Raw genomic sequence first — 14,168 nt, forward strand, 5'->3', positions numbered from 1 at the left:
TTTATAAGCGAAATCACTTCATATTAAGAAAGGCTGGGGTGCCCGGGTGGTGCAGTTAAGCGTCAGGCTTTAAAAAAAAATTTTTTTAATGTTTATTTTGAGAGAGAGAGAGAGAGAGAGAGAGAGAACATAAGCAGGGGGAGGGGCAGAGAGAGAGGGAGACACAGAAGCCGAAGCAGGTTCCAGGCTCTGAGCTGTCAGGACAGAGCCCCACGACGTGAGGCTCGAACTCACGAATAAACGTTGGACTCTTGATCTCGGCTCGGGTCACGATCTCACGGTTCGTGAGATCGAGCCCGGCTGCGGGCCCTGTGCTGACAGCATGGAGCCTGCTTGGGATTCTCTCCCTCCCTCTCTCTGACTCTCCCCTACCTGTGCGTGCGTGTGCACGCACATCCTCTCTCTCGGAAGAAATACATAAACTTTCCAATCTGAAGCCCCCAATACAGGCTGCTCTGCTGTTTTTCCAATTCCAACATAGGGTTCTATGAACAAAAGAATTAATACAGAAAGCTCTTCTGGGCAAAGGAGCCTCTGACGGAGTGTGATCGGGCTCAGAGAAACAAGTCAACTCATCTAGTGCTCAACACGATGCTACCAAAACCTGAAAGTCTTAGCACTTACGTCTCAGATTAGATCAGAGAGAAAATTCTCTTTCAGTTCCGATTTCATAGTGACGCAGAAAATCAATGTTCTTCAAATAGTAAATTTACTTATTTAAAATAAGTAATTTAAAGTGATTTGTACCTCTTGGTGGAAGAAGGGGCCAAAATAATAATTAGGATTTTTAGAAATGATAAAGGAGGTTCACTCAAGGTTAATAAAATGAATCAGGGACCCAACTACATGCTCCCTCAAAACAATTAGCTCTGCCTGGGCCGCCAGGATAAATAAATTAATTGAAAAAGCTTATATACAAGACATTTTTAGAACTACAGACATAAAAAAAAAAAAAAAAAAAAAAAGGAGAAAGAGCTTCAGACATGACTATTTCCTTAGAAGAGCCTTCCTTGAAACTGTTTATTATAACTACTATAGAAGCAAAGTAAGAATCGCAGAAAACCACCACCTAAAAACTGGTATTAAATCTGTTTAATATCTTTAATAATTCTAGCACTTCTACATCCTTCCACGGAAGGGCTTTACAGTTTTTTCCATTTACTGCAAACGTATCTTTAAAAAGAAAAAAGCCAAGCTTGATGTTGAAGCTACGATACAGAGTTTTAATTACTGGCACTACACCACAAAGCAAAATGAGTACCATCTTACTTAAACGAAGTGAGGGCATTGCACTGGGGCATCTATCCGACACGTTGTTTTTTCTCGAGCGGTCTGCATCCAAGGCCGGTATTTTATAGGCTAATTTAAAAACAAATGCAAATTTTCAAAAAATAAACGAAAGCCATGTTTTGCTCAGGAATACTACCGTACGCATGCCATAGGGGTTGTTTTCACAGCCGATGCTGGTCTGCCAAACATCAATGGCCAAACACTAAGTCTTGAGTCTGGCAGTGTCCACCCAGTTGTTTCTTGCTGCCCTGGACAATCTGATGGCGTCTTGTGTTGACAGACCACCCGTGGCCACCGTTCTCTTCTTAAAGGTGACTCCGCTGTGCTAGAACATTCATCTCCTTAGGATGCAAGGCCTAGCAAAAAGCCTCCCACAAATCCGCTGGATATCACAATGTTCTGTTTGATAAATTCTGTTGCCTGAAACAGAAGTTTAAACAAAAAAAAGACTCTTAATTGTGCTACGACGTGGACGAACCTTGAAAACGCTGCGCTAAGTGCAACAGACGGAAAAGGCAAAACGTTGCGTGATTCTGCTTAACGTGAATACTGGAATTCATCATGACAGGAAGTAGGACAGAGGCTACCAAGGGCTGGGGAGAGGGGTTCATTGTGGGAATTATTGCTTAATGCTTAGAGTTTCTGTTTGGGACGATGAAAAAGTTCTACATGTGGATTGTGGTAATGTTTGCACAGAAGTGTGAATGTACTTAATGCTACTAGAATACATATACGTATATATATATATTTCTTTAAGTAGGCTCCGTGCTGGGCGTGGAAACCAAAGCGGGACTTGAACTCGTGGCCTATATATATAGGTATATTAAAACGGTCAATTTTATATTATGTATCTTTTGCCACAATAAGAAAAAGAAAAAACATGACGCAAATTAAAAATTTAAAAAGCCACTCTTAACCACTGAATTTGGTGCCAAGTAACGTTTTCACGGCTGTTTTCCCCAATCCAATAAATATTTGGCAAAAACGCTTCTACACCTACTGCTGCGGGTGCCAACCACCACACAAGATGCCAGGACTGTCCATTACAATCTGAAGGAGCACAGAGTCCTGGCCAGACACAGTAAGCTTCTTGGCTACCGAGATAATAGGTATATCAGCAGCAAAAATCTCACAGGGAACAAGAAGCTATAGGGCAGACATAAATGAATGCAAGTTATTAGCACAGATTTAATAAATGCCCACAGCAGGCACAAAGATTTTTATTAACAGTCCACTTAGCCAGCAAGGAAAAAGGTACAAGGATCAAAAAAATATCACCCTGATAAAATGTTTAACCCAAATAAAACCAGGAAAGAGCAATAGACAAAGCCAGACTGTGGGATATTCTGCCTAGATGCTTCAAAAATGTCAGTGTCATGAAGGACGGGGGGGGGGGGGGGGAACCCCCACAGATAAGGGGACCGTTGAAGACCAAAGGAGACTTCAGAGACACGACAACCAAATGCAATATGCAATTCTTGACTGGCGGAAAAATGTATAAAAGAGATTTTTGTGGAAAAATTTTAACATGGACTGCATACTAGGAAATATTACTTCATCCTGTTAAATAGGGTAATTGTAGAAGAGAACATCTATCTCTTAGAAGATATATGCTGAAGATTTGAGTGAAAAGTAATCATGTAGTAAATGATTATGCAAAAAAAAAAAGTGTAAATCACACATACACACTCACAGAGCTAAAGCAAATGTCGTAAAACGATTTGGTAAATAGGTGAAGGGTATGTGTCCTTCAACAAGGGGTATTTGAAAAGTCCTTCAACTCTTCAACTGGTCTGAAAGTTTTCAAAATAAAAAGTTGGAGGTATTAAGAGACCAGAACAAAAACGAAGGCAAGGAGTATTCAATTCAATTCTAAACAGACTAGAAGACGACAGAATACACATAAAAACATTAATAAAACTATTACTAAAATACACACACTTTCAAAATATCCCACATCGTGAAAAAAAAAAAACCAGGTAGTTTTAGTTGTACCAAACCTTGCCTACACATGTACACATTTGTAAAACCGGAGGAAAACTTCTGGAAGAGTCATGTTATCAGTTTTTATATGCAGATCAAAGTAGGTAGGAGATGGGCAGGAAAAACTATGTTAACTACTACAAAAACAAAAACAAAAACAGATTGATTTTTTTTTTTTTTCCAGTCACCTCTACATCCAACGTGGGGCTGGAACTCATGACCCGGACGATCAAGAGCCACATGCTCCTCCAACTGAACCAGCGAGGCGCCCTAATGATGACTGACTGAAATGGTGGCTTGATCCCAACAGTTTTACCTAACACTCCAAACATGACCAAAACCACCAACTTTTTAAAAGGCAATCACCAGTCACATTTTCTGCTAAGCGAAACCCGTAAAGAAAAAAAAAAAAAAGGAGCCAAAAATGTACATCATCTTACTTCTTCGATTATATTGTTGATTTCAGGTGCTGCCTTGTTTGCTCGTTTCTTAATCTGTCTTTTCGCTTTGTTTACATCTTTTTCAACTCTCTTCCAGTCAATCTGCACATAGCCACTGTGACTGGCAATCTGCAAAAATATAATCAAAACGGTTAATTGTAAACCAACCAGGCTGTTGACAAATCTCTTACACAGGAATATATGGACATTTAGATTTCAAGAAATCTATGAGGCTTATAGGTAAGATATCACAATTTACTCATTTAATAAACACTGAGTGCCTACCCTGTGCCAAGCATTGTAACTATAGCCAAGAAGAAGAGAGACATAAGTAAGTCCCCACGCTCAAAGAGCTCTGGGTCCACAAGGGAAAAAAGATATTGAGCATAATTAATTATTTAGATGTGATGAACACTACGTTAAGAAACATATACTACATGATGGGAAAAGATTCCACAATCTTTTTATTGTGGAATAAACTATATTATAACTGTACTATAATTCTATCATAACTTTTAGAATTTGAGAATTAGCTAAAAAGACACAGAAACTATCTAAATTATACAGCTAATAAAACAGTACCTTTTAATTAAATAGATGTTTAGTTATAAGGGATCAGAAGCCAATCAGTTATTAGGTCACTAAAGAAATCTAAAGTAGCTTGATAAAGGGTCTTTACTAACTCTGACTAAGAATACTTTCTGGTAATCGCTTTTGAAAGCGGAATACAAAAGAAATATGCTCTATACAGGTTTCACGCCATAATTCCTTTTAATAAAACCATAGCTAAATGCATATTAACTATAAGAAAACCCCAAATGTGGTACTATGGAGACACTACAAATAATCTGAACCATAACATAGTGTGTAAGCCAGTACCATAAATTAGTCTCTTCAAATAATAAAATCAAAATATATTGGGGCGCCTGGGTGGCTCAGTCGGTTGAGCGTCCGACTTCAGCTCAGGTCACGATCTCGCGGCCCGTGAGTTCGAGCCCCACGTCGGGCTCTGGGCTGATGGCTCAGAGCCTGGAGCCTGCTTCCGATTCTGTGTCTCCCTCTCTCTCTCTCTGCCCCTCCCCCGTTCATGCTCTGTCTCTCTCTGTCTCAAAAATAAATAAAACATTAAAAAAAATTTTTTTTAAATAAAAAAATAAATAAAAAAATATAAAGAATCACAAGAGCAGTAAACAATTAAGCCAGGTATACCATTATAAATCACTTCTATCAAGCTTATGCTTTCTTTGTAATCTTGTAAGGCATCACTTGACTTTGAACCATAAATAAAATATTTCAAATAACAAAAGTATGTGATTGTATATAAGTAGACTGCATGGGAATCTTAAGTTCCATTTTCACTGTGAATGACTCCATAGAAGAATTTCTTCATCTGCATTTCTTCCTGTATCGATGATTCACCTATTATCACTTCAAACTCCAGCCTCAGCAAAAGAGTGGTGATCAAATCAAATGGCAAGTGCGAGCTTTTCCTGGCAGCACCTGACACAGCAATTTGGGTCACAGGCAAGGAGGTGATGGTGAGCCCTAGGGACCCTCCCGTACATAGCAACTATAAACCCTGGTTAAAATACAAGCACTCCAGAATTAGCAAAAGCAAGCAGACCTCAAAGGGAGTTGAAACTTGCAGGAAAGCAACAACGTAAGGTCAGTTGCCCATTTTTCTGGTTTTATCCTGAGGGCAGGATGCACGTGCAGGGTGGCTAAACCTTTAACAGAAAACATGCCACCTTTCCGGCCCAAAGAACCAGATGACAGAGTCTACGACAATAACAACTGCCAGAAATGAGAGCGCTAGATAAGGGGAGTCCCAAATTCGACGTGTACACTCTACCCAAGTCCCGAACCACACATTCATAAGGCAGAACCGTGCAATCTGGCCAAGGCTAACAGGACTGAATGGAGATTTGAGCTGCTACCCACCTCAGGTGAAACAGTCTGCCATTTGAGTCCAACCAAGTCAACTTTCTGCCAAAAGCGAAATATCAATACTCTTCAGAGGAATAAAACAGAATCCAGAGTTTCCAGAGCATAACATTCCCAATACCCAGGATAAACTCCACAAACTTTCTTGATATAGGATAAAATAAGAAAATATGGCCTAGTCTCAAAAGAAAATTAACAGATGCCAACCTTAAGATGAACCAGATACTTGAATTATCAGGACTTTAAACCAGCTATTAGAACGATGCTCAATGAGGTAAAGGAAACTGTGCTTGTAATCAATGAAAAGATAAGGAATCTCACCAGAGATACAGAAAATCTAAAAAGAGCCAAATGAAAATTCTAGAATTGGAAAATACAATATCTGAACTAAATTTATTGGCAAGGCTTGATGGCGGAAAAGTAGATGACAAAACATAGAGTCAGTGTACGTGAAGCTAGATCACTAGAAATTCCACAATTTGAAAGACTGAATAAGGAAATGAACAAACACTAGGACATTATCAAAAAGCTTAATATGCACATAATCACGGTCATAATCTCTCCCTATCTCTCTCTGTCCCTCCCTGCTCTACTCTCTCTCTCTCCCCCCTCTCAAAAGTAAATAAACATTTAAAAAAGAAAGAAAGAAGAGAAAAGAAAAGAATGGTCAAAACCTTCCCAAACATGGTTAAACACATAAATTTACAGATTCAGGCTCAGTGACCTCCAGGTAATGATCTAACACAATTATGAAATAACAATACTCAGATGATGCATGGGTTGGAGGGGGGGCACAGAGGAACATAAAGCAGGCAAGTGTGTGAGACTGGGGGGAGGGGAACGGTGGGCAAGGAAAGTTCAATAAATGATAAATTCTCATATCCTATAACAGGAAGCCACTAGTCAATACCTCAAACTGAAAGATCAAGAAATATTCAATTAACTTGTTTAGGAAAAAGGAAATAAGTACCTTAAGCATCGGCTAAGAGTTCAAGGAGTTGCCTCAAGGGAGGGAAAAATGGGGAAGGTAGGTAGTGAGGGAGATAGGGAATTACTCTAACCTATAATGAGTCTTGTACGTGTATTTGACCCTTTCAATTAGGGGCACATAAACAACTACAAAAAAATAAAAACTAAGTTTAAAAGATCTGCATACCACTGTCTATTTTAAGATGGCACTGTGATAAATAACTGGAGAACACTGAACACTGAGCTACTAGAAAAGCTTTAAGTTCTAAGTCAACAAATTTCTTTTTCTTAAGGTTTCTTTCTTTTTGAGAGAGAGCTTGTGTGTGCACGAGGGAGGGGTGGGGTGGGGTGCCGAGGATCTAAAGTGTGCTCCATGCTGAGAGCAGCCAGCCCGACGTGGGGCTCGAACTCATGAACCATGAGATCATGACCTGAGCCCAAGTCGGACGCTCAACTGACTGAGCCACTCAGGTGCCCCTAAATATAAGTAAAGGTAATGGAAACATGAAAGCAGGCCTGAAGAACAATGGGCAATTAGGCTAAAAGTCATGTGTTACTCTGATTTCCTCTTTCAGTTTCTTCCTACTGAGCTTTCAAGGTGAGTCATATTTGTGGGAAAAGCTGGTTTGATGCAGACAGGTCCCACAGTCTTCCGCTTAGTGACTTCAAAGACTATGTCGATTAGGCACAGAGCCGCAGAAGGCAGCAATGGCAACATGTGAACCTGAAGGGAGTCTATTGAGGGGACTGAAACAGACTTCTGAAAAACTGACAGAGTGGACTGACATGTATTAATTCTCTTTATTCTGTGAACATTTTAGGAAAACTCTGCTTCAATTCGGTACCCTTTTCCCTTACACAGAAAAGACAACTGAGTTTTCAAAATAGCTGTCGAGTTAAATGTGTCTTGATTCTATATAAACACAAGTCAAAATCAGCTTAAGTACAATTGTCTTCTGTACCGAGGCTGGCATATTCATCCAAAGGCCTAAGTTTCGATATTAACCATATTCCTTTTTACCTCTTACCACAATAGGCAAGTACTCCTAATAATGCCACTGATAGAAAGAAAATATATTTTTTTAAAAGCTGTTTAGAAAAATAACACACACACACGCGTACATAGCTGTTTAGTAAACAACTCAAAATCTATGCTTAACACATACGAATTCAGTCCCTTTGCACTTCAGGCAATGACACTGGTTATTACATGATCAATGGCTTTGGTACTGAAGTCAGATGTTGGTTGCCATGAACATCTATCATTTTAAAAATCTGGTACGACAGTCCTCTATATCTTTAAAATTATTGCTAACATTCATTCCCAGAGATTTTCAGTTTTGGGATTTACTATATTTGATCTTCAGGGAATGGTATTTTTGGAAAAATATATGCCAAACAGACATGAATGCCAGACAATATCCTGATAAACATCCTCTAACTGCAAGGCATTTTTAAACCTTATGCTTAGAGGAACATGAACAAAAACTAAAATTTCAAATCCCCCTGCCTCAGAAATAGGATTACGGATGATTTTTTAAACCCTATTTTCCACTTTCTAGATTATTATGGTTTCCCAGTTTTAAAAAACAAGATAGAAATTGCTAACAGCAATTTCCTCTGGGAAGGAAAATTGCATGGCTGGAAAATGGGGAAAAGAAAGAGACCTTCTAAATTTTATCTGTCTGATTTTTAAATATACGTTTAAAACGGTCAAGATGAGGTTATATTATGGATGAAATGTTTATTTTGTTTCAAGGGAAATCTGGTACGTCATAAAAAAAAATGAGGCACCTCGAACTTTGACAGTTGTCTTTTTAACTGGGATCTCTTTAGCTGGGATCAAACCATGGTTACGGAATGCAGACGTATTTAAATTGGTGTTTTTCATGACAGATGTCAGCTTTCAAAACTCATTTTAGTTCTTCCATAAACTGGTACCTAAAAGAAAAACCCCTCCACCCTCTATTAAAATGGACAGGAATGAAATGGCTGACCTTGACTTTCGCAGTCCCCGAGGGCTACATATGTAAGCAGAGGCAAAGACTGAGGCTTAGACATACCTGAAGAAGAAGAAAGCCACCGCCTACAGCGGTCGCTGCAAGCTTTCCGACCTTCTGGAACAAAAATCCCGCACACCTTGAATGAAAGAAATGACAAAAGATGAGAACAACCAGTGAGGTACTAAACTCTCTCCCTCTTCTCTTTTTCATTGCTTTCCTAATAAAATCTTAATGTCTTTCCATTTCTTTTGATCATATCCCTTACCGGCTCAGAACCCCTCAGTGTTTCCCTCGTTATATAGGCAAGTCAATAGTGCACAATCTAGCACGCCTGGCTGGCTCAGTCGGTAGAGCACGCGACCCCTGATCTCAGGGTCGTGAGTTCGAGCCCCACGTTGGGCCTAGAGCTTACTTAAAAAGAAAAAAGTGTACGATCTAAATTGTGATATGCTTCAAAATCAGGGATGGAGAGAAGAGGAGGGGAATTTAGAGGAAAAAAGATTGGCTACTGAAACAATGTTGAGTGCCCAAGGGCCTCATTGTGCTCTCCCTTCTACATTTGTAGAATTTGAAATTCCCCATAAGAAAAGTGATTTTGTTTGTTTGTTTGTTATAATGCAGTCAAGACATTCCATACACTTGGCCAACCCCCACTCTACCCAACCCTTCTGCGCCAATACCATTAGTTTCCAAACAGGTTATCACCATTGCTCAAGCTATTCATCTCCCTGCTTCTAGGGGTTTCTGCCTAGCTCTGCTCATCTAAAGCTTTTCCACCCTTTAAGGTCCCACTTAAGTTCCACCTTCAGGACTACAGTTAAGCCCATATTTCTCACAGCTGCTTAACTTTTTTTAAAATGCTTATTTTTTAGAGAGAGAGAGAAAGAGAGACAGAGTGCGAGAAGGGGAGGAGCAGAGAGGGAGACACAGAATCCAAAGCCGGCGCCAGGCTCTGAGCTGCCAGCACAGAGCCCCATGTGGGGCGTGAACTCACAAACCATGAGATCATGACCTGAGCCGAAGTCAGACGCTTAACCGACTGAGCCACCCAGGCGCCCCTCTCATGGCTTCTTTACCTCCATCTATACCGATGTCTATTCATCTCTAGATTAAACCTATTTTGTCCCATCTATCCTGTAAGAATGTCAGTCCATACTTCTTTTCTGATTAATTCTCCCCTGTGGTGAGCTCATATTCCCTCAGTATTCCAGATCCATACTGTTGTAAAAGAAGCCCAGATTTCTAACTCTAGCCTTCTGAACTGGGTTGAAGAGCGCCCTCTCCCCCCAAGCCCGAGTTCACGTCCTTCCCAGAATCTCAGAACGTGACCTTCTTTGGATTAAGGGTCACTGAGGATGTAATTCGTTAGGATGAGGCCACGCTGCAATACAGTGGGTCCAAAATGCAGTATGACTTGATCCAACATGTCACAGAGACACGCAGAGGGAACACAGCCATGTGATGGTGCAGCCAGAGATCGGAGTGCTATGTCTACAAGCCCAGGAATGCCGGGGGCGGCTGGCAACCAGCAACAGCTAGGAGAGAAGCTAGGAGATTTTTCCCTCTGAGCCTCCAAGAAGGAACCGACTCAGCTCACACCTTTCAGACTTCCAGCCTCCAGACCTGTGAAAGAATACATTTCTTGGATTTCTAAGCCACCTAGTCCTGGTACTTTGATACAATAGCTCTAGGAAACTAACATGCCGTCATAAATGGACATTTTACATTTCCAGGGGCTTCTCTGGCACACAGAACCACATATTCGAACGTCCCAAGGCAAAAATCCTCTCTCCAACCAAATCCACTGTTGCTAAGGTTCCACATCTGTAAGTGACAGCGCCGTTCTCTAGGTTTCCCCCCTCGTGGTCATCTCAGACTCTGGCTTCTTCATCACCTTCGGGGGGCCAGCTGATTGCCATTTCTATATACTCTATCTCCAGATCATTTGACTGTCTTCCTTCCATTCTCAAGGACATCACTGCCTTGCTTCCAGACCACACTAAGCGTGGGCCCTCTGGCTAGTTTTCACACCTCCCATCTCTCCTAGCAGACACCCACCCTGGTATTTCTTCTCATCATCCAAAACCTCTATCTGCCTACACTTGCATGTAATCTCTTTAGCCTCCCAGGCCACGTCCTGAACTGGTCTGAAACGTGAACTGCTTAGATTAATGCTTATTAACCATTCCTCCTTCATGCATGCCACAATAGTACGGCAGTTCTACACCTTAAGAAGAATCGCCAAAATGTACTATGCTGGATCCAAAGTCATTGCAACAAACCACCTGTGTAATATTAGAGTCCTACGAAACAGCTCCTGGGCCAACACTGCCTATAATCCAGACATACGTATTACTACGAAGACCATGCCCCTCAGTAGGGGAGTTAGCAACACAGGCTCTGATAAAGGAGCAGAGGAGGCAAGCAGCAGCCAAGTCACAACTGCGTCCCAGGGACCGTGTCCCACAAGCACGTCTACCCTTTGCTAGATGGCATGAGCCACTAAAATAAAGCTACTAACTCCCCCTGCTCTGTCTCTAGGATATCCAAGCAAACTTCTGCCAATTATGGGGCTTCTCACCGAGTCTGGCCTACGAGGAGAAAGCACACAATGATGTGATAATTCTATCGCTCCATTATTTTTTAGTCTCCTTTAAGACGGGGCTTTAGGCCCAGACTCACATGAACCAATCACCCAAGGGCACCACACGGTGAGCTCAGCTGAGCAGAGGACCAGACTCTCCATTATCAGGGGTCGAGGTCCAAACCATCTGCGGAGAATCAATTGAATAACCAGGGCCCTGACCAGGCATCTCTCTCCTAATTGCAGGTCTTTTCGTTAGCAGCATTAATAAGTACACATGAATAAATACTGCAACTCTGCACCATGGAATCTTCACCATGCAGGTTTCTACCATGAAACGGCATTTACAAAACGGCAGAAAGGAGTGAAGCACTGTTCCAAGGTACATGTACATCACAAATCAAAAAAATGTAATACTTATCAAGTTCAAATAGGGAAATTTTTAATGTGAGATAAACTTAACTTAGAATCGAAGAAAACGATGATTACTCACAAACTAAGCATCCCCCGCCAACTACAAAAATTGTCTACGGTCGTGAACATTTTCAAAATAAAGGGCCATACTTGTTTGACCCTTGTCATCTGGCTAATCTTTTATTCCAAGACGAATAAACTTGATCTATAGTAGCAATTATGTAAGCATGAAGTCTAGAACATTCACTGGGTAGTTAGGTTAATGCTTATTAACTGCTCCTCCTTAATGCATTCCACAATATTATTACTGAGTAAGCAATCAGTCCTGTAATTCCAGCAAAGACCAGGTTTAATTCCAACTCTTCTTCAAAGTATTATAATAATCCAAATTAGCCCAGTGAACATCCACAGAACCATCGGTATCATAATCAATAATTTGCACTGAGAATTTTCCAGGCTGACAGTCCTGGAGACCAGTCCCACTGCGGGAGTCCTCACAGGTTTTTCCAGTTGTTAGCCTTGAACAAGTCAAAATTATTTACATGTAATTAACCCTCCTATGTTTCTTCCATTTTAGCCACTGTCCCTGAATCCGATGCACTCTACATCTGCTACATCTGAGGAGGTGGAAAAGTACATAAAGGATCAAAGGGCGGGACAGGAGGGAACAGCGGCACAAGTGGTGGGCATGGGGCAGCAGATCACCAAAACCACACACTGAGGCTCCTGAGTGTGTCCATCACACCGAAAAGCCTCAAGGCAGCGCTCTTCCGGGATTAGCAGTGTAAAGCCACTGAACGTGCACAGTAACTGGCCTGTTTACAAAAGGGCAGCAGTGCGGCTGCCCACGAAACTTAATGAAAAAGATGTTGTTCTCACCAGCCAGTCACCCCACCCATTACAATCTGGGTGGCCACTGAGTACTTTTCAACCATAGGTCCGGAACTGTGGCCAAACACTCGATTCCACCAATGGTGTCTTCTTGCATAGTCAGTTAAATCCAACACTTCGTAAGACTCGTCATCGCTTTCATACTCTTCAAAATACAAAATGGGAAAGAAAGAAATTTAGAGGCGACCAAAAGTCAGAAACGTCCCGTAGCTTTTTTTTTTTTTTTTTTTTTTAGCTGTTATAACTCACTGCCAGGTTTGGCCGGCAGCTAAAAATGCCCAGATGGAAACATTAGTTTGTTACATCCAATCCCTTTCCAAAGAGCCTGGCATCTCCTTTCCAAAGGCCCAGGGACCGGCCTAGGGGCCCGAACCGGAGCCACGTCGGAGTTACACAGAAGTGAGGGGTCGCCCCCCTCCCGCCCCCACCAATGGCAGTAAGGTCAGGTCAGAGTTTCACAGCATGAAGGGTCACCCCCAAATCTCAGTAGGGTCAGGACCAGAGCTAGATCCAGTTTCATCAGTGGGAGGAATGGTGGTGGGGGTGGGGGTGGGGGTGGGGGGCAGGGGGGTCCTCCCCTGGCCGAACCGGTTAGGGGCCCAGCAGGATGAAATCACTTCAGTCAAGGCCAAAGCAGCACGTTTGAAGATGGACATGAAGGACCAGAGGTGAAGGTAGGGCAGGAGGCGGGGCTGTGTTAGGGACAGGGGTCGCTCTCCGCTGTGAGGGGAGGGAGTCTAGTTCAACAGGGGTGCCTCCAAAAACCAGAGCCCCAGGAGCCCTGGGGCAGGGGCAAGAAGAGGCGCCCCCGGGAGCAAGGTCGAGAGCTGTGAGCCGCGTCTTAAGCTACTACTCCGGGCCCCGGCCGCTCACCTTGGGGAGGGGGGTTCCGGGTCGCCATGATACCGCCGGCGGCCAGCTCTGAAGGTGGTCCCCACCCGCCCGCCTGCCTCTCCCCACTACTTTAAGAGACGTTCTAGGCCCAGGTGAAAGTCTATGGTCCCTTTTTTCCTCCTCCCTCTCCGGGCGCGTTGTCCGGTCCCCGCCCCTCCTCTCAGCGCTGGGTCTTCCGCGCAAGCGCAAGGCTCAGCGGTGGGTGGGTTGAGGGAGGGAGGCTAGCCGCCGCGCGAGGGCTTGTGGGAGTTGTAGTGCGTTGCCCGTCGCAACCCTGGCTTCCCACCCCACCCCCACCCCTCCTAGAATTTCAGTAACTAAATTCCGGGGTCTTGTTTTAAAGAGCCCCAGGGCTGGAGGAGAGGCGGCCTCGCCGGACGGCGTAAAGCGCCGTCCAGCTTGGCGTTCTCAACACTGCACGAGAATGCGAGCGCCTGAGAAAAAAAAAAGGCTTTTAAAAGGAGATAAGAGAAACCCTGTTTCAAACCCCACTTTTGTGAGGAGGCAAGGGCACATCAACAGATGGAAAATTTTTCTAACGTGCTGCTGCTGGGAACTGGAACCTGTTTATCCGCTCCCTGTCCACATGTTTCCTGCCAGGAACCCAAGGGAAGTAGAGGAAGGGCCTAGGGATTGACCTGACACGATATTCAAGAGGACATAGTTTTATAGCATCATTTTTATTGCTTAAATCTGAGAGAGGAAGGAGGTCAAGCTCTTCCCCCAGGAGCCCCACCAGATTCAGTAGAATGAAAC

General features: G+C 42.8%; 1 protein-coding gene and 1 non-coding gene across 2 annotated transcripts; one reads left to right on the forward strand and one right to left on the reverse strand.

Moving 5' to 3' along the window:
• Positions 1 to 1,070: 1,070 nt before the first annotated feature.
• On the reverse strand, positions 1,071 to 13,596 carry FUNDC1 (FUN14 domain containing 1). Its single transcript, XM_049644598.1, has 5 exons — positions 13,392 to 13,596; positions 12,507 to 12,663; positions 8,690 to 8,765; positions 3,714 to 3,842; positions 1,071 to 1,710 (listed from the first exon to the last, which is right to left on the reverse strand). Exons 1-5 carry the CDS (start codon positions 13,417 to 13,419, stop codon positions 1,633 to 1,635), a joined length of 468 nt encoding a protein of 155 aa, XP_049500555.1. The 5' UTR covers positions 13,420 to 13,596; the 3' UTR covers positions 1,071 to 1,632.
• On the forward strand, positions 8,959 to 9,031 carry TRNAR-CCU (transfer RNA arginine (anticodon CCU)). Its single transcript has one exon. It is a non-coding gene; the product is annotated as a tRNA-Arg (tRNA).
• Positions 13,597 to 14,168: the final 572 nt, after the last annotated feature.

This window comes from Panthera uncia, chromosome X, assembly GCF_023721935.1.
Source record: "Panthera uncia isolate 11264 chromosome X, Puncia_PCG_1.0, whole genome shotgun sequence".
NCBI lineage: Eukaryota > Metazoa > Chordata > Mammalia > Carnivora > Felidae > Panthera > Panthera uncia.

Bases quoted from the DNA above. Each gene is read 5' to 3' on its own strand.
- FUNDC1 (XM_049644598.1), bottom strand. From the start codon at position 13,419: ATGGCGACCCGGAACCCCCCTCCCCAAG. The intron at 8,766-12,506 runs GTGAGAACAACA...CTTTCATTCAAG, and splicing joins ATGGGTGGGGTGACTGGCTG to GTGTGCGGGATTTTTGTTCC. The intron at 3,843-8,689 runs GTATGTCTAAGC...ATATTTTTGCAG, and splicing joins GTGGCTTTCTTCTTCTTCAG to ATTGCCAGTCACAGTGGCTA.